This window comes from Entelurus aequoreus, linkage group LG21 (assembly GCF_033978785.1).
Source record: "Entelurus aequoreus isolate RoL-2023_Sb linkage group LG21, RoL_Eaeq_v1.1, whole genome shotgun sequence".
NCBI lineage: Eukaryota > Metazoa > Chordata > Actinopteri > Syngnathiformes > Syngnathidae > Entelurus > Entelurus aequoreus.
In genome coordinates this window covers 31619782-31642882 of record NC_084751.1, presented here as the reverse complement: position 1 = coordinate 31642882, position 23101 = coordinate 31619782, and the positions used below count along the sequence as shown (strand labels likewise).

Here is a 23101-nt window from a genome sequence, read left to right as displayed (position 1 = left end):
ACCTTAGAGGGAACGTTGATTATGACACCAGCTGAATGAAGGAAACATCCTTAAGGTAAAGATGTGATGAAAAGTTGACAAAATTGCACCTGCCAATCGTCATCATGTCAAATGCAAATTGTGCACACTGCCAGCAGCCAAGAAGCAGCAACGCTGAACATCCACTTTTAGGGGTAGGTTAGACTTGTTTTCCATAATATTAATACTGTTAAATAGGATTAAAATGTGATTGCCAACTGCATGCATGCTCGAGTTCGGGGGTCAGCAACCCGCGGCTCTTTAGTGACGCCCGAGTGGCTCCCTGGAGCATTTTTAAAAAAGGATTGAAAATGAAAAAAGATGGGGTAAATTTTTTATTTTTTTTTGTATGTTTTTTGTTTGAGGACAAACATGACACAAACCTTCCAATATCTGCAGTCCCCTCCAAGGTTTCTCATTGTCATCCCATTGGGTTGAGTTTTTTCTAGCCCTGATGTGGGATCTGATGTCGCTGTGGCTTGTGCAGCCCTTTGAGACACTCGTGATTTAGGGCTATATAAGTAAACTTAATTTTATCGATTGTAGACATGCACCTGGGGATAGGTTGATTGGCAACACTAAATTGGCCCTAGTGTGTGAATGTGAGTGTGAATATTGTTTGTCTATCTGTGTTGGCCCTGTGATGAGGTGGCGACTTGTCCAGGGTGTACCCCGCCTCCCGCCCGATTGTAGCTGAGATAGGCTCCAGCGCCCCCCGCGACCCCGAAGGGAATAAGCCGTAGAAAATGGATGGATGGATGGATGATTGATTCAATTGATATCTTTGTTAAAAACATTTAAAGTAATTTAGGTAGCCCTTTTTGTCTTTCATATGTTTTATTTGTTTTATGTATTATTATTTAATACTCTATCTGTATTTGCTTTTGTTTTCTTTCCTTGACATGTTTTGCTGATATGTGCATTATAAATGTATGTTTGTCGTTCAAAAAAAAACATGTAACTCGGATGTGACGTCATTCCGAGCTCCGCCTTCCAACTTCCGGGATAAATGGTAGGTACGACCGCTACTGCCTACTGGCGCTGACGAGACGCGGGGCCGCCATCTTGGAGTGGTGATCCGCTCCACTCAGTGCAATTCATTTGGCAGGAGCAATGAACTGTCAGCGCATTTAATTAATCTTACCTCACTGAATACCACTGATTTTCACGCGTTTTTTTGTCATACGTGTAGCTATGATAAAGGACACATGTTTTGGCGTGTTTTATTATTCATAGTTTGCTTAACAGTAATAGAATATATTTATATGCTATAAGTGACCAGACGTCCGAGATCAAAACTGGGAATATAATCCCAGAGAAGGGGGAAAAAAACGGTCAGCTATTTTTAAATTCAAGAAACAATATGATTAGGTTATATATACACCCCCCCCCCCCCCTGCCCCCCACACACACAATATGGACTGTGGTCTTTACCCATGTTGGCTTTTACAATCTTTATCTTCATCATTTGTTTCAACTTTATGTTATTCAAGTATGAAATTTTAAAATGTAATTAATTTCATTGACAAGCAATTCTGTTATGGTCATATTCTTGTTTGCTAGCAGCTACATGAGGTGGACGCGGGCAAATACTGCGGCATGGTCATGCTGGACCTTCAGAAGGCCTTTGACACCGTTAACCATGCTATACTGTTGGATAAACTCAGAGCAATCGGATTTAACAAAACCTCATGGAGCAGGATGCAATCTTACTTGGAGGGGAGGGAGCAGGTGGTAGAGGTGAACGGCACCGTGTCCCCCCCCCTCTCGGTGAGCTGTGGAGTCCCCCAAGGCAGTATATTGGGACCTTTACTGTTCCTAATATACATAAATGACATGTCATCGGCATGCGACTGTGAATTGTTTTTGTTTGCGGATGACTCTGCCCTGCTGGTATCCGGCAAGGACAAGTCACAAGTGGAGAAAATCCTCAGTGCTGAGCTGTGTAGAACTTGCACCTGGCTCGCTGACAACAAGCTATCCATACACTTGGGTAAAACAGAATCCATCCTGTTTGGGTCCCACATCAACCTTAAGAAAGTCAATGACTTCACCATAAAAGTGGGTGACATTGTTATCACCAGGAAAGATGAGGTCACCTACCTAGGTTCCATTCTAGAGGCTAACCTTTCCTGTGATAAAATGGCAACCAAGGTAATCAGAAAGGTTAACCAACGAACGAGATTTCTCTACAGAATCTCCTCTCTGGTCAACAAAAGCACCTTGAGGATTCTGGCGGGAACTCTCATTCAACCCTTTTTCGATTACGCATGCACCTCCTGGTACCCTAGCACCTCCAAAACCCTCAAATCTAAACTCCAAACATCTCAGAACAAGCTAGTCAGGTTACTTCTAGACCTCCACCCCAGATCCCACCTCACTCCTACCCACTTCTCTAAAGTGGGCTGGCTCAAGGTGGAGGACAGAGTTAAACAACTTGCACTGAGCCTAGTCTATAAAATCCACTACACCTCTCTGATACCGAAATACATGTCAAACTACTTCCTTAACGTAAATGACCGCCATAACCACAACACCAGGGGGCGCTCCACTAACCACGTTAAACCCAGATTCCGAACTAACAAAGGTCTTAACTCATTCTCTTTCTATGCCACATCAATGTGGAATGCGCTCCCAACAGGTATACAAAGAAAGGGCATCTCTGTCCTCCTTCAAAACCGCACTAAAAGTTCACCTCCAGGCAGCTACAACCCTAAACTAACACCCTCCCCAGATTGCTAATAATCAAATGTAAACAATCAAATGCAGATACTTTTTCTTATGCCTTCTGATCTCTCTCTCTCTCTCTCTCTCTCTCTCTCTCTCTCTCTCTCTCTCTCTCTCTCTCTCTCTCTCTCTCTCGCTCTCTTTCTCTCTCTCTCTCTATATGTCCACTACTTGCTGTCCATATCCTACCCCCCACCCCCTCCACACCCCTGATTGTAAATAATGTAAATAATTCAATGTGATTATCTTGTGTGATGACTGTATTATGATGATAGTATATATGATAGTATATATCTGTATCATTAATTAATTTAAGTGGACCCCGACTTAAACAAGTTGAAAAACTTATTCGGGTGTTACCATTTAGTGGTCAATTGTACGGAATATGTACTTCACTGTGCAACCTACTAATAAAAGTCTCAATCAATCAATCAATCTACGATTTCAGTACTATTGAAGAAGCTCCTTCTCAACTCTGTGGTAATATTCCTTTCACAAAATACAACCAATAGTGCGTTAATGTTAAATCTTACTTGTGAAAAGTAATCCCCCATTCCTAATATAAACAGTCCGCTCATTTGAGCAGGAAAACGCTGAAGACCAGCCCGGCATCTCTGTTTTCTAACTGTCAACTAGGGCTGTGAATCTTTGGGTGTCCCACAATTCGATTCAATATCGATTCTTGGGGTCACGATTCGATTCAAAATCGATTTTTTTTTCTTCAATTCAACACGATTCTCGATTCAAAAACGTTTTTTTTCCCGATTCAAAACAATTCTCTATTCATTCAATACATAGGATTTCAGCAGGATCTACCCCAGTCTGCTGACATGCAAGCAGAGTAGAAGATTTTTGTAAAAAGCTTTTATAATTGTAAAGGACAATGTTTTATCAACTGATTGCAATAATGTAAATGTGTTTTAACTATTAAATGAACCAAAAATATGACTTATTTTATCTTTGTGAAAATATTGGACACAGTGTGTTGTCAAGCTTATGAGATGCAATGCTAGTCGTAAGCCACTGTGACACTATTGTTCTTTTTTTTCTCTTTTTTTTTATAAATGCCTAATGATAATGTCAATGAGGGATATTTAATCACTGCTATGTTGAAATTGTAACTAATATTGATACTGTTGTTGATAATATTCATTTTTGTTTCAGTACTTTTGGTATGTTCTGTGTCGTGTTTGTGTCTCCTCTCAATTGCTCTGTTTATTGCAGTTCTGAGTGTTGCTGGGTCGGGTTTGGTTTTGGAATTGGATTGCATTGTTATGGTATTGCTGTGTATTGTTTTGTTGGATTGATTAATTAAAAAAAAGAAATAATCAAAATTTAAAAAATAGATTTTTTAAAAATGAGAATCGATTCAGAATCGCACAACGTGAGAATAGCGATTTGAATTCGAATCGATTTTTTCCCACACCCCTACTGTCAACTGTCAGTTTAGGCTGCTCGCCGGCTCCTCATCACCACTTCAAGATGGCGGCCGAACTTCTCGCGTCACAGCAACCAATGCTGCGTCTAGTTATAAGATGTATATGATGTTAATGGTCTTCCATATACTGGAAATAACTTGCACTGAAAGCACTAACGTTTATAAACAAGATTAGTGACATTTATGTGACAGATATCTCACAGTATTCTGGAACAAGTGAGTTCAGCAGACTACTGAATGTAATGTGCATCTCGGTAGGTCCATCCGTATGTTTTGAGATCTACGAGGGGCGCAACCTTTTTTTACGACACTGCTTCTTTGACGGGAATTGGGCGGTCCTACGTGGTATGAGGCAGGGCGCTTACCCAAAATATGTTGCGTATTAAACTTTGACCATCTTTTTTTCACAAATTAATGGTGTCGATATCAGAAAACACATCGACTAACGCTGACTCAAATTAGGTAAGTAGTGACGTTTTTATTTGTAAGAAACGAAAACAATATGGCGCTAGCTGGAATGGCGACGCGACGTGAGCCGACTTCACGTACAGTAACAGTTAGCTCTTCACGCTTATTCGTGTAGCAACATTCCACGTCTTTATCCTACCAGCAGTGTTACGTTTTTATTTTTGTCCAATTTAATGTCGTTAGCGACTCAGGGGTTTTACGAATACGCCTGTCGCATCATGCTTGTCGACGAAATCATGTCCGAATATTCAGTTCAGTTTTTTTCGAACATGCATACCATACAATGTAATACATCACATATTTCCAGTTGTTTCATTACAGCACGTCCGAAAAGGAGTAGGAAGAAGCAGATCTTATTTAATCCTACCCCGTTTCATTCTAGAGCAATTGTATCCCATTTCCTTGTTCCCTGTAACAGAACAGTGAATAAATAAATAATAATTGAATTATATACAATAGTAAGTAAACACATATTAAATACATAAGTAGTCTTTATCTCAAAAGAAAAAAAAAGGTTCAAGATGTTTATCATCATTATTGTTCTGTGTACTTTGTGAACTACCAAGAATTGATTAACGTAGACCCCGACTTAAACAAGTTGAAAAACTTATTCGGGATGTACCATTTAGTGGTCAATTGTACGGAATATGTACTGTACTGTGCAATCTACTAATAAATGTTTCAATCAATCAATCAATCAATCAAAAAAACACTTGAAGTTTGAACAGTATCTTAAACTGAATTATTTTGGTGCTTTGTTTGATTTCTTTGGTTATTCCGTTTAAAGTTAAAGTCCCAATGATAGTCACAAACACACACACTACGTGTGGTGAAATTATCCTCTGCATTTGACCCATCCCCATGTTCACCCCCTGGGAGGTGAGGGGAGCAGTGAGCAGCAGTGGTGGCCGCGCTCAGGAATCATTTGGTGATTTAACCCCCAATTCCAACCCTTGATGCTAAAGTGCCAAGCAGGGAGGTAATGGGTCCCATTTTTATAGGACCCATTGCCTCCCTTTAATTAAATTAAATTCCACATACTGATATGCTAAAGGTTTTAAGTGTTGTTTCGAGTATACAAATGTTTAAAATTAGATTTTCCTCTAAGGTTATATTTCTATATTGGTTAGCATTAGGACTCGACGCACAACGTTGAACAGCGGTAAAGTAATATTCAGGACCATTCCAATGTCTGACAGTGACTATTTTTTCTGATAGGGAAAATGTCTGCGGGAAGGCTTCCACTGTTGATGCTAGCCTTTCTGGCGTCTGCTTCATCAACATCAGGAGGTGTGTATATGCAAAGCTTCTGTCGTATTGTAATATGTTGCTATTTGATAACAAAGCTACAGCTGCAGTTGTGACATGACGTTAAACACATTTGGAATAAAGCGCCTGTTAGAGTTCATTGGCCATCTGTTTCAACGTGTAAAGCTTTTGTCTAGATATGTCTAATGCTTGGTTTATTATTCTGCGTTTTGTAATATAATAATAATTACAATAATTATAATAACTGGGACAGGCTCCAGTCCATGCCTTTTGGCGGTCAGGGATTAGAACCAGGTCCTCCTACTTGGAAGTCGATCATGCTAACCACTGTACTAAACAGCCAGGCTTTCAAAACTGTTTGCCGCTTTGGTTAAAAAAAGATATGTGCGCGACAGGACTACCATTTTGGGTAATTTGGGTAATAGTACATGCAATTTAATTTTTTGCATACCCTGTCTAGTGTGTGGTATTTGGAACTTAGTAAGTCAGGCCCTAATTTTCTTGATTGATTGACGGCAAAATGAGTGAGTCAGTGATTTTGAAATCGAAACCGATACACGGGGCATTTTTTAAGTTTCATTATGTTGCTTCAAGTGGATCTGGAGATTTTGCCAGTTATTTTAGTGACTTCTTTCTTAAAAACTTTTGGCAAAAAATATTGAATATTTTTCTGCTGTTATTGGAGACTACTTGTGTTTGAAGACTCTGCAATTTCCCAGAAAAACAGCAAACAAGTAATGCTGCAAGCTTCCACCATCCCAGAGCACTCACTGGTGGCCACTAGGGTTGTACGGTATACCGGTATTAGTATAGTACTGCGATACTAATAAACATATTCGGTACTATACCGCCTCTGAAAAGTACAGGTCCGCCACCCCCGCAGGTGTCATTGCTGGTTTACGAGCAGACGAGCATGTTCGGCAGCACACAATCACAGAGTACTTACAAGCAGACACAGTGTGTAGACAGAAAAGGGAGAACGGATGCATTTTGGCTTAAAAACTGACGATAAAGGTGAATTTATAACACTGGCCCACCGGAAGAGGTGCTTTAAGACATGGCTAGCTAGCTAGTGGCTAAAATCCAGCCCCAGTCGGCAGTGTTTTAGCTACTTCTAAATCACTAATCCTCGCCTCCATGGCGACAAATAAAGTACGTTTCATACAAGTATCATCCCTGCAGGACGAGGAATAGCTAAACATGTTTCACTACACACCGTAGCTCACTGGCGTCAAATTGTAAACAAACGCCATTGGTGGATCTACACCTGACATCCACCGAAATGATACCAAATACAGCGTATCTAGTCGATGATTACGTCAATATTTTTTGGCATCACAACATCTTCTTTCGTTTAAAAAAAAATGCATATTATGTTTATAAACTCAGGAAATATGTCCCTGGACACATGAGGACTTTGAATATGACCAATGTATGATAATGTAACGACTTGGTATCTGGTTGATACCCACATTTGTGGTATCATCCAAAACTAATGTAAAGTATCAAACAACAGAAGAATAAGTGATTATTACATTTTAACAGAATTGTAGATAGAACATTTTAAAAGAGAAAGTAAGCAGATATTAACAGTAAAGGAACAAGTAGATTAATAATTAATTATTTACCACTTGTCGTTAATAATTTTTACAAAATAATAGAATGATAAATGACACAATATGTTACTGCATACGTCAGCAGCTAAATTAGGAGCCTTTGTTTGCTTACTTACTAATAAAAGAGAAGTTGTCTTGTATGTTCACTATTTTATTTAAGGACAAACTTGCAATAAGAAACATGTGTTTAATGTACCGTAAGATTTTTTGTTAAAATAAAGCCAATAATGCAATTTTTTGTGGTCCCCTTTATTTCGAAAAGTATCAAATACTGATACCAAAATATTGGTATCGGGACAACACTAGTGGTCACATTAGCCTATTGCTGCAGCTCCAGCTGTGCCTCTCCTACTTGAAAGACCAGCAGGCGCTATTTCCATCTGAATATTTTCACATTGCACGTTTTTCAAATCTGTGTCTGTCATCGCACTTTGAAATATGTGGCTTTACTCTATCACAGATTTTCTTTAAAAGCATATTTTTTTAATTTTTGGCCTAAATTAACCATTTTCAAGCATAAAAATGGCTAAATGAACATAAGATATCAATACAACAGTAGTAAATGAGACTAAACCAATCTGAGTGCGCTGGTTAGTATAGTGGCCACTGAATGGGTTAGGCTGCACAATTACATTTTAATCACAGTCACGATTTTGGCTGCCATGATTGACAATGGTGATAGTTGGCAATATTAACACATTTTAAAAGTAGGCTGTATATCAGGAAAGCAACAGCAGCTCGGCTTGAAGCCCCGTGAAGTGAAGCAGCACCCCCTCCTAACCAGAAGCTATTGTGTAAGGGCACAGACTACTTGGACCAACTTTCCGAATGGCATTAACTAACTTTTTCAAGGCTGATGCAGCCGGTCGTCTTGTTTCACTGCCCGACTTTGGCAATGTTTAGCTCTGTGTTATTAGACAATGACAGGTGGGACTCCTGCATAGCATGCTGCTCTGCTTGTCCATGGAGTCGCAGGAGTAACAGCTAGCCATCGTTCTGAATAGAGTTTGGAGACACTTTTCCCTCGAGTGCCAACACTTCTCGCTAGTGTTCAGGCGAGATGTGCTCTCCGTTAGAATTCATGCACCACCTGCATCTGCGCATGTGTATGAATCCAAAGAATGCGGAAATGTAATTGCATATTAAAGGACTCTTTCACATGAGTACATCCAGTACACTAAATATTGTTATATTTTAGCGATCACTGCAGACCCCTCAGACCCTGGTCACAAACTGTTCAAACTCCTCCCTTCCGGCACTCGTTACAAATCACCGTATGCCAAAACAACCCGTAATAAGAACAATTTCTTCCCCCAGGTTATCAATCTGATGAACGCTGGGAAATAAATCTGTAACTAATCTGTCACTGTGAATGTACTAGCTTTGCTCTTTATTTTATTCAACACTGCACTATTATCTTATTAGCCTTGCACATACACATTTAATTACTTGTTTATACTTTAGTTAATCGTAGACCTGGGCGATATGGCCTAAACAATTAAATATTTGTTTATCCCACAAACGTTTCGATTTCCAATTTTTTTTCTACTTTTTAATGAACCCATTGACTACAAATGAGAGACATAATTCAAAAACGAGGTTTGCTTTTATTTGATCAAAAACTAGTAATTTGAAATGACGCTGCATACCCTGCATCTTACTCTTAGCAAAATTCTAATTTGAATAATGTTCTTTATAGACCAGATACACATTGTACAAAACCTAAAAACAGTGAAGTTGGCACTTTGTGTAATTCGTAAATAAAAACAGAATACAATGATTTGAAAATCCTTTTCAACTAATATTCAATTAAATTGACTGCAAAGATAAGATTTTTAATGTTCGAACTGAGACTTAATTTTTTTTGCAAATAATCATTAACTTAGAATTTAATGGCAGCAGCACATTGCAAAAAAATTGGCACGTGGGCATTTTTACCACTGTGTTACGTGGCCTTTCCTTTTAACAACACTCAGTAAACGTTTGGGAACTGAGGAGACCAATTTTGAAGCTTTTCAGGTGGAATTCTTTCCCATTCTTGCTTGATGTACAGCTTAAAGGCCTACTGAAACCCACTACTACCGACCACGCAGTCGGATAGTTTATATATCAATGATGAAATCTTAACATTGCAACACATGCCAATACGGCCGGGTTAGATTAGTAAAGTGCAATTTTAAATTTCCCGCGAAATATCCTGCTGAAAACGTCTCGGTATGATGACGTTTGCGCGTGACGTCACGGATTGTAGCGGACATTTTGGGACACCATTGTGGCCAGCTATTAAGTCGTCTGTTTTCATCGTAAAATTCCACAGTATTCTGGACATCTGTGTTGGTGAATCTTTTGCAATTTGTTTAATGAACAATGGAGACAGCAAAGAAGAAAGCTGTAGGTGGGAAGCGGTGTATTAGCGGCCGGCTGCAGCAACACAAAAACGTAGCCTGTGTTTCATTGTTTACATTCCGAAAGATGACAGTCAAGCTTTACCATTGGCTTGTGGAGAACTGGGACAACAGAGACTCTTACCAGGAGGACTTTGAGTTGGATACGCGCTACCGTGAGTACGCAGCTGCGGCTTCCAAACATTTGATCGCTTGCCCGTACGCGCGTGCCGCTATGTGCATGTCACGTACGTAACTTTGGGTACTTTGGGGAAATATATGTGCTGTATGAACTTTGCGGAGGTGAACGGTACTTTGGGCTATGGGATTGAGTGTGTTGTGCGGGTGTTTGATTTGTATTAGCGGGTTATATGGACGGGAGGGGAGAGGTATTTGTTATGCGGGATTAATTTGTGGCATATTAAATATAAGCCTGGTTGTGTTGTGGCTAATAGAGTATATATATGTCTTGTGTTTATTTACTGTTTTAGTCATTCCCAGCTGAATATCAGGTCCCACCCGCCTCTCACAGCATCTTCCCTGTCTGAATCGCTTCCACTGCCCTCTAGTCCTTCACTCTCACTTTCCTCATCCACAAATCTTTCATCCTCGCTCAAATTAATGGAGAAATCTTCGCTTTCTCGGTCCGAATCGCTCTCGCTGCTGGTGGCCATGATTGTAAACAATGTGCAGATGTGAGGAGCTCCACAACCGGTGACGTCACGCTACTTCCGGTACAGGCAAGGCTTTTTTATCAGCGACCAAAAGTTGCAAACTTTATCGTCGATGTTCTCTACTAAATCCTTTCAGCAAAAATATGGCAATATCGCGAAATGATCAAGTATGACTCATAAAATGGACCTGCTATCCCCGTTTAAATAAGAAAATCGCATTTCAGTAGGCCTTTAAGTTGTTCAACAGTCCGGGGTCTCCGTTGTGGTATTTTAGGCTTCATATTGCGCCACACATTTTCAATGGGAGACAGGTCTGGACTACAGGCAGGCCAGTCTAGTACCCGTCCTCTCTTACTATGAAGCCACGCTGTTGCAACACGTTGCTTGGCATTGTCTTGCTGAAATAAGCAGGGGCGTCCATGATAACGTTGCTTGGATGGCAACATATGTTGCTCCAAAACCTGTATGTACCTTTCAGCATTAATGGTGCCTTCACAGATGCGTAAGTTACCCATGCCTTGGGCACTCATACACCCCCAAGCCATCACAGATGCTGGCTTTTGAACTTTGTGCCTATAACAATCCGGATGGTTCTTTTCCTCTTTGTTTCGGAGGACACAACGTCCACAGTTTTCAAAAACAATTTGAAATGGGGACTCATCAGACCACAGAACACTTTTCCACTTTGCATCAGTCTAGAGCTGCAACAACTAATCGATTAAAATCGATTATAAAAATAGTTGGCGATTAATTTAGTCATCGATTCGTTGGATCTATGATATGCGCATGCGCACAGGCAATTATTATTATTCTTTATTTTTTATTTTTAATAAACCTTTATTTATAAACTGCAACATGTACAAACAGCTGAGAAACAATAATCAAAATAAGTATGGTGCCAGCGTGCTGTTTTTAAAAAAAAAAAAATACTGGAAAGGATAGAAATGTAGTTTGTCTCTTTTATACGATTATTAATCGATTAATCGAAGTAATAATCGACAGATTAATCGATTTTCACATTAATCGTTAGTTGCAGCCCTACATCAGTCCATCTTAGATGAGCTCGGGCCCAGCGAAGCCGGCAGCATTTCTGGGTGTTGTTGATAAATATATTTCGCTTTGCATAGTAGAGTTTTAACTTGCACTTACAGATGTAGCGACGAACTGTAGTTACTGACAGTGGTTTTCTAAAGTGTTCCTGAGCCCATGTGGTGATATCCTTTACACACTGATGTCGCTTTTTGATGCAGTACCGCCAGGGATCGAAGGTCGGTAATATCATCGCTTACGTGCAGTGATTTCTCCAAATTCGCTGAACTTTTTGATGATATTACGGACCGTAGATAGTGAAATCCCTAAATTCCTTGCAATGGCTCGTTGAGAAATGTTGTCCTTAAACTGTTCGACATTTTTCTCACGCATTTGTTCACAAAGTGGTGACCCTCGCCTCATCCTTGTTTGTGAATGACTGAGCATTTCATGGAAGCTGCTTTTATACCCAATCATGGCACCCACCTGTTCCCAATTTGCCTGTTCACCTGTGGGATGTTCCAAATAAGTGTTTGATGAGCATTCCTCAACTTTCTCAGTCTTTTTTGCCACTTGTGCCAGCTTTTTTGAATCATGTTGCAGGCATCAAATTCCAAATGAGCTAATATTTGCAATAAATAAAGTTTTCCAGTTCGAACGTTAAGTATCTTGTCTTTGCAGTCAATTCAATTGAATATAGGTTGAAAAAGATTTGCAAATCAATGTATTTTGTTTTTATTTACGATTTACACAATGTGCCAACTTCACTGGTTTTGGGTTTTGTACTTTTTATGGAATAATTCTTAATGAACTAAATTAAGAGCTTCCTCTGGGAAGCAATGCTTCTGTCTTGAATGAAATACTTGAGTTAACAAAAATGTAACATTGCATGCAAATAAATAATTATCTACAAAATTGAGACTACTCTTGAAAACTTAAAACTTCTGTCTTGAATAAAATACTGATGTAAATAAAATGTACTATTACACATTGTATGCAAATAAATAATCAAGTAAAACATTGAGCAGACTATAGTTTCAGTAAGTCAAGTGGATTACCGCATGCTTTTTCTTTCATTCACACATGTTGGCGGTGGAATGTTACTTTTAAAAGTAGTTGTATTTCCTGCTGTCAGCTGGCGGCTTTGGTTTCAAATGGAGGAATATGTTTGTTGTGCTGCTGAATTAAAACAAAAAAACTTTGCCATGTGCAGTCATTTGCTCGAAGCCTGTTGCAACAAAAAAGTTTAAATCAGCAAGAGGAGAGAAGAAAAAAAAAAAAAAGTTTAAATTTTTTAAATCATCTGCAACAAAAATTTTAATATATCAATAAAATCAATATATCGCCCATGCCTAGTTAATCGTTAGTATTTACTTTTCACATCTAACAAAGATTGCAGTCTACCCATTCAAATTCCTTGTGTGTTAACATACCTGCCCAATTCAGCTGAGTCTGATTCTGATTTTATGTACATGTTTCACACTACAAATAATCAAATGTATGATTAGGTAAAGCAGGACTGTCTAATTGATGACTGAAAGGCCACCTATGGAATGTGGCTGTTTGTTTTATGGCTCTAAAAAACAGCAAACATTAATAAGCTAAAGGCAAAATGTAATGAAAAGAAGCTGAAATGTTTTAACTAATAATGAACAAGAACACATACATTTGTCTTTAAAAGTATGTATAGCCTTGATTTAGCTTTTGTATAAAACTATTTAATTACAAATTAAATGCCACATTCACACGACGCCCTAACCCCTTACCTCTGGGACACCACCACTGCAAGTAGATTGCTGACCTCTGGGAAACAGTAAAACACTTTTTTACCTAACATAATTAATATTGGTGATTTCAATACTCACAAAAAAAAAATCATGCACATTATTTTGGCCATAATCTTCCAGTCCAAGCATCCTTTTCTCCCATTTACACTGTAAATGTGACTATGTGTGTGTTATTTTGTGTCTACACAGCTCTCATAATGTTAACCATATTCAAAAGTTGTTTAATTCTGTAACTATGAAAATATTTAATTTAAAATTAATTCTTATTTGCGGAAATCATTTTACCCTGTTCAGGCCCTAAAACAATTAACCACAATAAATGAGGGTGAGCTTTGTCTTTCAGAAATTACCAGCCATTTGGTAATAACGCCACAGTCTCCAGTGATCCAGATTGGGACCAACTTCACAGCTACGTGTGTGATCACTGACACGGCTGAAACAACAGCAGATGATCTCTACTGGAATCTTTCCCAGATTATTATCCCCAAGAATCAGTACACTAAGATCAACGAATCAGCACTTAGTGTCACTATCCTTGTGAACAGCGAAAAGCCAGAATGGTTATACTGCCGCAGCAGGGAAAAATCTCCCTACATTTCCGTAAACAAGGGCAAATTTATTCATGGGATCCTTCTTACGAAAGTCTGTAAGTACCTTGTTTAATCTTACATTTTTTCCTGACATGACATTTAATGAAATATAGAATGGTGCCATAGTCATAGTGTACAACAGGGGTCACCAACGCGGTGCCCGCGGGCACCAGGTAGCCCGTAAGGACCAGATGAGTAGCCCGCCTGCCTGTTCTAAAAATAGCTCAAATAGCAGCACTTACCAGTGAGCTGCCTCTATTTTTTAAATTGTATTTATTTACTAGCAAGCTGGTCTCACTTTGCTCGACAATTTTTAATTCTAAGAGAGACAAAACTCAAATAGAATTTGAAAATCCAAGAAAATATTTTAAGGACTTGGTCTTCACTTGTTTAAATAAATTCATTAATTTTTTTACTTTGCTTCTTACAACTTTCAGAAAGACAATTTTAGAGAAAAAATACAACCTTAAAAATGATTTTAGGATTTTTAAACACATACCTTTTTACTTTTTAAATTCCTTCCTCTTCTTTCCCGACAATTTAAATCAATGTTCAAGTAAATTTATTTTTTTCATTGTAAAGAATAATAAATACATTTTAATTTAATTCTTCATTTTAGCTTCTGTTTTTTCGACAAAGAATATTTGTGAAATATTTCTTCAAACTTATTATGATTAAAATTCAAAAAAATTATTCTGGCAAATCTAGAAAATCTGTAGAATCAAATTTAAATCTTATTTCAAAGTCTTTTGAATTTCTTTTAAAATTTTTGTTCTGGAAAATCTAGAAGAAATAATGATTTGTCTTTGTTAGAAATATAGCTTGGTCCATCCATCCATCCATCCATCCATTTCCTACCGCTTATTCCCTTTGGGGTCGCGGGGGCGCTGGAGCCTATCTCAGCTACAATCGGGCGGAAGGCGGGGTACACCCTGGACAAGTTGCCACCTCATCGCTTGGTCCAATTTATTATATATTCTAACAAAGTGTAGATTGGATTTTAACCTATTTAAAACATGTCATCAAAATTCTAAAATTAATCTTAATCAGGAAAAATTACTAATGATGTTTCATAAATTATTTTTTTTATTTTTTCAAAAAGATTGGAATTAGCTAGTTTTTCTCTTCTTTTTTTCGGTTGAATTTTGAATTTTAAAGAGTCGAAATTGAAGATAAACTATGTTTCAAAATTTAATAGTCATTTTTTTCGTGTTTTCTCCTCTTTTAAACCGTTCAATTAAGTGTAAATATCATTAATTATTAATAATAACATAGAGTTAAAGGTAAATTGAGCAAATTGGCTATTTCTGGCAATTTATTTAAGTGTGTATCAAACTGGTAGCCCTTCACATTAATCAGTACCCAAGAAGTAGCTCTTGGTTTCAAAAAGGTTGGTGACCCCTGGTCTACAATGAATGAGTGTCATTGATAAAATCCTGCTTGTCCGTTTTGTTGACATTTCAATGTCAGGTGCAAGTATTCATTTATGTGAACCTTTCTTTATCCAGCATAAAAAAAGGACTGGGCATACAGGGACAAATGTATTTAGAATGTTCTCTAATACCAATACTTACACAATTATACATACACTTAATATTATGAAAACAGTAAAATTACATACCCCCAATAATCCATCCATCCATTTTCTACCGCTTGTCCCTTTTGAGGTCGCGGGGGGTGCTGGAGCCTATCTCAGCTGCATTATGTGGCTAAATTTTCCCTTCTGTAGTTTAACCTCAACCACATTATTTTTTAAGCCATTAACAAACTTCTGCGATAACTGACTGGAAATTTGACCATTCTTGTTGGCAGAATTGGATGGTTTCCTGCCACAAAGCTGTCTTTTAAGTGCATTAAACAAATATCCAATATGGTTGAGAACATTACTTTGGGACAGTCATTCCAGATTTCCAGTTTATTAATAGGGCTGGCCAATTTCCTAAATCTATTCACTTACTATTTTTTGTATTTATTAATTAAGTCATTAATTAAGATTTAATATGATTTGATTTGATCTGATTTGATCTACTCATAAATAATGAAACTTTTTCAACAAATTACAAATGTTCTTAAGACTCTTGTGCAGGACAAGAAGCCTATTGACATATTCTGGAGTTAAGCAGCTCCTTTTTGCAAAGACAGTACCACTCGCAGATGATAACACCTTCTCTGATGCAAAATTGGTCCCTGGGGCACAAATATATTGCTATACCAGGTAAGCCAACAGTGGATACCTCCACCAGGTCAGAGGATTTTTATTCAGCCAAGCAGGTTTTTTCGACCCGTTTTTTTCTAATTTTATCTTCAGCCCTTGCTGCTGGAGCTAAGTATTACTTGACACATTGTAATGTTATTAGGGTATAATGGCCAATTTGATTAAATTTTGATAGTTAACGTTCTCAATTGATCAATCAGGATTTGATTCGATCAATCAGGATTCAATTCGATCTGCACTTTAATAATGAACATGTTACAACTGTGTCACAAAATACAAAATAAATACAAATCTGTAAATTGGACAGGTTAAACTTTAACTGTATCAAATCAAACATTATTATTATTGCACTTTTCATAAATGGCAAACACAAAGTGCTGTACAAAACAAACCAAACAAAACAACAACCCATCCATCCATCTTTTTAACTTATCCGAAGTCGGGTCGCGGGGAAAGCAGCCTAAGCAGAGAAGCCCAGACTTTTCTCCCCCCAGCTCTTTCCAGGGGATCCCGAGGCGTTTTCAGGCCAGCTTGGAGACATACTCTATCCACTTTGTCCTACCGGTCGGACGCACCCTAAACACCACCCCAGAGATCCTTTCAAAGCCCTGACTGCGCCTAGAAATTCTGTCCATCAAAGTTGTAAACAGAATTGGTGACATAGGGCAGCCCTGGCGGACTCCAACCCTCACTGGAAATGGGGCCGATTTACTGCCAGAAATGCGGACCAAGCTCTGACACTGATCATACAGGGACCGGACCGCCACAATCACGCGGTCCAATACCCCATACTCTCTAAGCACTCTCCACAGGTCTTCCCGAGGGACATGGTCGAATGCCTTCTCTAAGTCCACATGTTCACATGTAGACTGGTTGGGCAAATTCCCAAGCACCCTAAAGGATCCTTCCGAGAGTATAGAGTTGGTCCACAGTACCACGACCAGGACCAAAACCACACTGCTCTTCCTGAATCCGAGGTTCGACTATCCGACGTAGCCTCCTCTCCAGTACACTTGAATAGACCTTAACAGGAAGGTTGAGGAATGTGATCCCACAATAATTGGAACACACCCTCCGATTCCCCTTTTTAAATAGAGGATTCACCACCCCAGTCTGCCAATCCAGAGGCACCGCCTCTAATGTCCACGCAATGCTGCAGAATCTTGTCAACCACGACAGCCCAACCGCATTCAAAGCCTAAAGCAACTCCGGGCAGATATCATCCACCCCCAATGCCCTGCCACCGAGGAGCTTTTTAACCACCTCTGCTACCTCAGCCCCAGAAATAGGAGATTCCACCGTGCCCGCCGCGGCGTCCCCAGGCACTGCTTCCTCATTGAAAGACGTGTAGGTGGGATTGAGGAAGTCTTTGAAGTATTCTTTCCACCGATGCACAATATGCCAGCACACTGTCCCCACTATACATGGTGTTGACAGGAACTGCTTCCCCCTCCTGAGAAGGCGGATGGTGGTCCAGAATCGCTTCGAAGCCGCCCGGAAGTCGTTATCCATGACTTCTCCGAACTCTCCCCATGTCCGAAATTTTGCCTTTGCAATCGCCAAAACCGCACACGGTCGACTGGCCTGTCGATACCTGTCCGCTGCCTCTGAAGTCCCATGAGCCAAAAGGACCTGATAGGACTCCTCCTTCAGCTTGACGGCATCCCTCACCCTTGGTGTCCACCAGCAGGTTCTGGGATTATCGCCACGGCAGGCACCGATCACCTTGCGGCTACAGCTCCGATCGACTGCCTCGACAATAGAGGCATAGAACATGGTCCTCTTGGACTCAATATCCAGCGCCTCCCTCGTAACATGTTCGAACTTCTCCCGGAGGTGGGAATAGAAACTCTCTTTGACCGGAGACTCTGCCAGTCGTTCTCAGCTAACCGTCACTATACGTTTGGGCCAGAGCCCTTGCTGTGCTTCAAAGTGAGACAGACTAGATCCAGCCGCTACATTACATATATACTTAAACCATGTAACCCTTAATGGAGGTGTTTGCATGTTTTTTAAGGGCTTTATAGGCAGAATAGAGCAGCTCCGATAGGTTCCAATTTATTTAATATTGAGAATGCAATAAAAATACAAAACCATCCGTCGTCATGTCTTTCATAATGATTGTGGACGATAGACAAAATTCCCAAAAAAGGGCAGTTCCCGTTTAACCCCCACCAAACACCCCGACACACACACACACACACACACACACACACACACACACACACACACACACACACACACACACACACACACACACACACACACACACACACACACACACACACACACACACACACACACACACACACACACACACACACACACACACACACACACACTTCAGTGCTCCAGGAATATGTGGTATTGGACCATCCGATTGCGGCGGTCCGCTCCTTGTCCCTGTATCATCAGTGTCAGAGCTTGTCAGAGCCAGTAAGTCAGACCTGTTTCCATTGCGGGTTGGACTCGCCAGGGCTTCCCTATGTAACCGATTCTGTTCATAACTTTTATGGACAGAAATTCTAGGTGCAGTCGACTATATAGTTTTAGTGAATGGATCAACGCAGGCTTTTCCATGGAGTATCCTGGGCTCCTTTTTTGTGTGTTCTGATGTTAAAGACAATGTACCCTTCATTGCACATGTACTATGTCACTATCCATCCATCCATTTTGTACCGCTTGTCCCTACTATATTGATGATTAAAATGCGTTATAATTCCACAATAGTTTTGTAGCAGCAGACGCGTGTACCACCTGTCCAGTTTGGATGTGCAGAGAGATTGCTTTAGTGTTTGCTTTGCATTGTTCTTTTTCATCATATATACTTTGTGTAAATGATTCGACCACAGTACACTGCTGGTCTTTTTTGCCTTGTAAAGAGTTGCATTTCTCCCACTAGGCTTGATGCTGTTTAGATGCTGGAATAAGTTCTTGTGCTGCTGCCTTTTTAAACAAACTTTGCAGAATGCAGTCATTTGTTCCACGCCTGTTGTCGCAAATCTAAAGCACTGACGACACTTTTCTTTTGAACAAACTTCTCACTCTTGTTAGCATTAGCATTAGCCATGTTTTGCTAGGCTTGTGGATTTCCGCTAAGGAAGTAAGGGGGCGAGCGAGTGCTCCGGAAGTTCATGAGGGTAAAAAGTATGCCGGAGCAAGAAGAGAAAAACATCCGTTTAAAAAAAAAAAAGTATTTCGTCTGCTACAAGAAACTCAAATTTATTGATAAAATTGATATAATGTCCAGGCCTGGACTGACCTCAATGAAAAATAATATTTACAGGCCCAATTTTTAACGTGCATTCAACTGTTCAAATTGTTGTTGTTTTTTTAATCATTGAAGGTGTAAGTTTATACTTTATATTATTTCCACTGTGACGAAAGAATGGTTAATTAAGTGATTATGTATATGTAATCATGTAATTAAACATCTGCCTGCCTTGTAATCAAAATGCATTGGATGACATGGTACCATACATGTAAGGTCAATCCGACTTGTGGGTTCAAACTTTGGGCTTTAAAAACAGCAGTGCTTACTATGTATTGCTCCAGAAAAAAAAAATATTGCATTGGCTACATAGTAGGTGTGCATATCTTGCCAAATGTTCTCCCTTTTGTGTGCAGCGTTTCAGGAATAGAATAAAGTAGTTATCCTACACAAATGCATAGTCATTTAAAAAAACACCCAATGTGGTATATTATAATGCATTATATATTATTTATTTTTTTCTATCCAACTTCAGATCCTCCAGACAAACCTACGAATCTGACATGTATCGCAACTCAGGTGAAAGCTTTTATCTTTTCAAACTTGAAGTGTTTTTGGGAAACCGCAGGATACCACACCAAGGAAATGTCACCGACGACGTATACTCTGCATGTTGAACATATGATGTGAGTACATTTAGATGAGAGTCCATCACTTGTTGTCATCATTTTATCTCTGTCAAGATACAGTGTCTTATCAGCGTCATAAAATGTATTTTAATGCACTTTCTGATCAGTCTGCATTGGTCTCAGTAATGTTAGTTGGTAGAATTTATATTGCCAGAATATATGTTTTATTAAAAGTAGAATGTGTTATGTGTTATATGTTTGTGTGTGATTCTGTTTTTCTTTAGCGATCAGGTCTACAATGTGTCAACAAAAGGAAATAGCGCTCAAGTGTCAATGGGTGTTTTCCCTTTTCACTTGTTACTGGATGTTTGGGTAGTGGCCCACAATCATCTGGGAAGTAAGGAATCCGAACATCTTAAAAAAGATGCTGATTGGTTTGGTAAGATATCAACTAGTTTAATTTTGAATTCACTAAAGCAATAATACGTTGCATGATGTGTGCTAGAGCAGTGCTTCCCAAACTTTACACAGGCCTATACCCCTTGAGCTATTTGACCTGAAGCCATGTATCCCCTATTCCTCCACACTTAAAAATCCTAAACTACTCTCTGTACAATTGTGCTTGAATATACCTAGTGGTAATACTTGGACATGTCATCTGTGATTAATCCAAGGTCAGAGGGTGTTTGGGGTCTTTAATCATCCGGCCTTTTCTGCGCCTTCCAGAATGTTCTTGGTGCCAATGGTGGCTCTCCGGTTTTGCAGTAAGTTAAGACCAAAGAGCTTTAGGGCACGCTGTAATGATTAGGCCGCAAAGCCTTGACACCCAACTTTAATCGCCTCAAACCGGGCTTTCCAGCCATTGCTGCACCATTCACCAATGACCTTTGCATATTTTGATCTTTTGCGCTCATTAGCCTCTTCAATCTGCTCCTCCCAGAAGACAGTCAACTCCAGCAAACCACCTGCTTGGTTGTTTGTGATGTTAATACTATGAGCGGAGTGATGTGATTGCGATGTCAGCTGGGAACTTGTACTGCTTTCCGAGATCTGCTTGGAGATTCCAATCAAGAGCTGTAGTAAGGAGCCCACCTGTAGAGCTTGGATGTTGTAGGGTCTTCTCGCCTGCTTTTATGAAAATTATTAGTTTCTTAGGGGCGGCATGGAACTTACTGTTCTGGATCATTGTGCAGATTGCTTCTGTCAAAAACCTCAGAACCTGGTCATGCCGCCAGCAATAACACTCATCCCTGAAGCTTTTGGTCAGCTATTCAGGATGTGCTCTACAATTGCACTCTTTTGGCACAGCTGGTTAGCACAAATGTAGAGGTTGACCTGGTTTAAGATGAAGTTGTAAAATGATTGGATTAGAAATTTAGGAAAAAAGTTAAAATACCTCCACAAAACCGTAGATTCTGGCCGTGCAGAATTGTCCTCCTGTCACTGTGCACCTTCATCCAAGATGCGCACTCTTGCTAAGGTAATCCGTACTGTAAAATTCAAATTACAATGACAATAAAGAAGAAGTCTAAGTCTAAGTCTAAATGTGGGCTTTCCCATTAAAATCTGCCCTTATTCTCTCATCGATTAAGTACTTTTGCTCTTACGTGCCTCTGAGACTGGAATAGGTCCAGCGTCCCTGGAAGGTGAAACCTCGTATTGCGCGTGAAATTTGGATGCAGTGTTTGGAGACATAGTCTCTCCAACATGTCCGAAGTCCTCCCTGTGGCCTCCTACCGGTCGGTCATGCCCTAAACACCTCCCCAGGAGGGTATCTGGGGGGCATTCTGACCATTGTGACTTTTGAACAGAAAATACATACATAATGTAACATCTATAAATTAATTTGATTTAGTTTTTTGACTGTTTATGTCAAGCTGTCAGCTGTCACTCTCTGACTTGTGCACACACACATACAAGACACATACAGTTGTCCATCCTAGCCCCTCTATGGCTTCACAAACATTTGGACTAAACAGAACTCAAAACATCACAAATACCATCAGGGTGTTATGACAAGTAAATAGAGGTAAACGGATTACGATTCATATCCAGCCAAGAAGAAGACGCAAAGTCCACCTCAATAGTAATGAGCCCCCTTTCATTCCTAGACTAAAGCACTTTGCCTAATTTATGTGATTTGGGTGAGTCTGCAGGCTGGATAGAAGTATGCGAATAAGAGAAATGTGCCTAACGTCAAGCGTGAAAAGAAAAAAAAACATGCCAAGTGCCACTTTGCCCTTTGCTGTAAAGGTGTTTCCAAGAATCTTAACTGGTTTCTCAGTCATTGTTAAATTGTGGTCCACCCCATGGTAAAGCGGAACTTGTCAGCCACTTGGCTGACTTGAAGCTCATCTTTGCCCATGAGATAAGCTGTTCCAGCCCCTAAATGAGCTATCTGCACCCAGGAACAGAGGTTGTCATCACTGTTTAGTCGTCCATTAAATCTCTTATTGGGGGGCTTCTGGGTCCCAGATCTTGACTTTAGATGTCTGCATTCCACTTTAGGAGACATAACGATCATGTTTATTGTGAAGTGAAGTGAATTATATTTATATAGCGCTTTTCTCTAGTGACTCAAAGCGCTTTACATAGTGAAACCCAATATCTAAGTTACATTTAAACCAGTGTGGGTGGCACTGGGAGCAGGTGGGTAAAGTGTCTTGCCCAAGGACACAACAGCAGTGACTAGGATGGCTCTACCAACCGAGCTATACTGCCAGAAAGAAGAGTGACACCAAGATTTTGCACGGCGTTGCTTGGTTGGTAGAGCGGCCGTGCCAGCAACTTGAAGGTTCCAGGTTCGATCCCGCTACAGCCATCCTCGTCCCTGCCGTTGTGTCCTTGGGCAAGACACTTTACCCACCTGCTCCTAGTGCCTTCCACACTGGTTTATATGTAGCTTAAAGATGTAGATAATGGGTTTCACTATGTAAAACGCTTTGAGTCTCTAGAGAAAAGCGCTATTTAAATATAATTGACTTCACTTCACACTAGGTGATTATGCCCTTTTTTAGACAGTGCCAGGCAGATGATGTATGTCCTG

General features: G+C 39.8%; 1 protein-coding gene across 2 annotated transcripts in view; it reads left to right on the top strand.

Annotated features, from left to right (window-relative positions):
• The first annotated feature begins 4485 nt into the window (after positions 1-4485).
• The window catches only part of il6st (interleukin 6 cytokine family signal transduce), a 58868-nt gene continuing 40252 nt past the window's right edge, over positions 4486-23101 (top strand). The window contains exons 1-5 of one of the 2 annotated variants that reach the window (XM_062031473.1): positions 4486-4645; positions 5870-5941; positions 13754-14056; positions 19962-20112; positions 20340-20494. In XM_062031473.1, coding sequence (XP_061887457.1) covers positions 5875-5941; positions 13754-14056; positions 19962-20112; positions 20340-20494 — 676 coding nt within the window. In that variant the 5' untranslated portion in view covers positions 4486-4645; positions 5870-5874. The remainder of the gene's footprint in view (positions 4646-5869; positions 5942-13753; positions 14057-19961; positions 20113-20339; positions 20495-23101) is intronic. The other variant, XM_062031474.1, reaches the window with a different exon arrangement.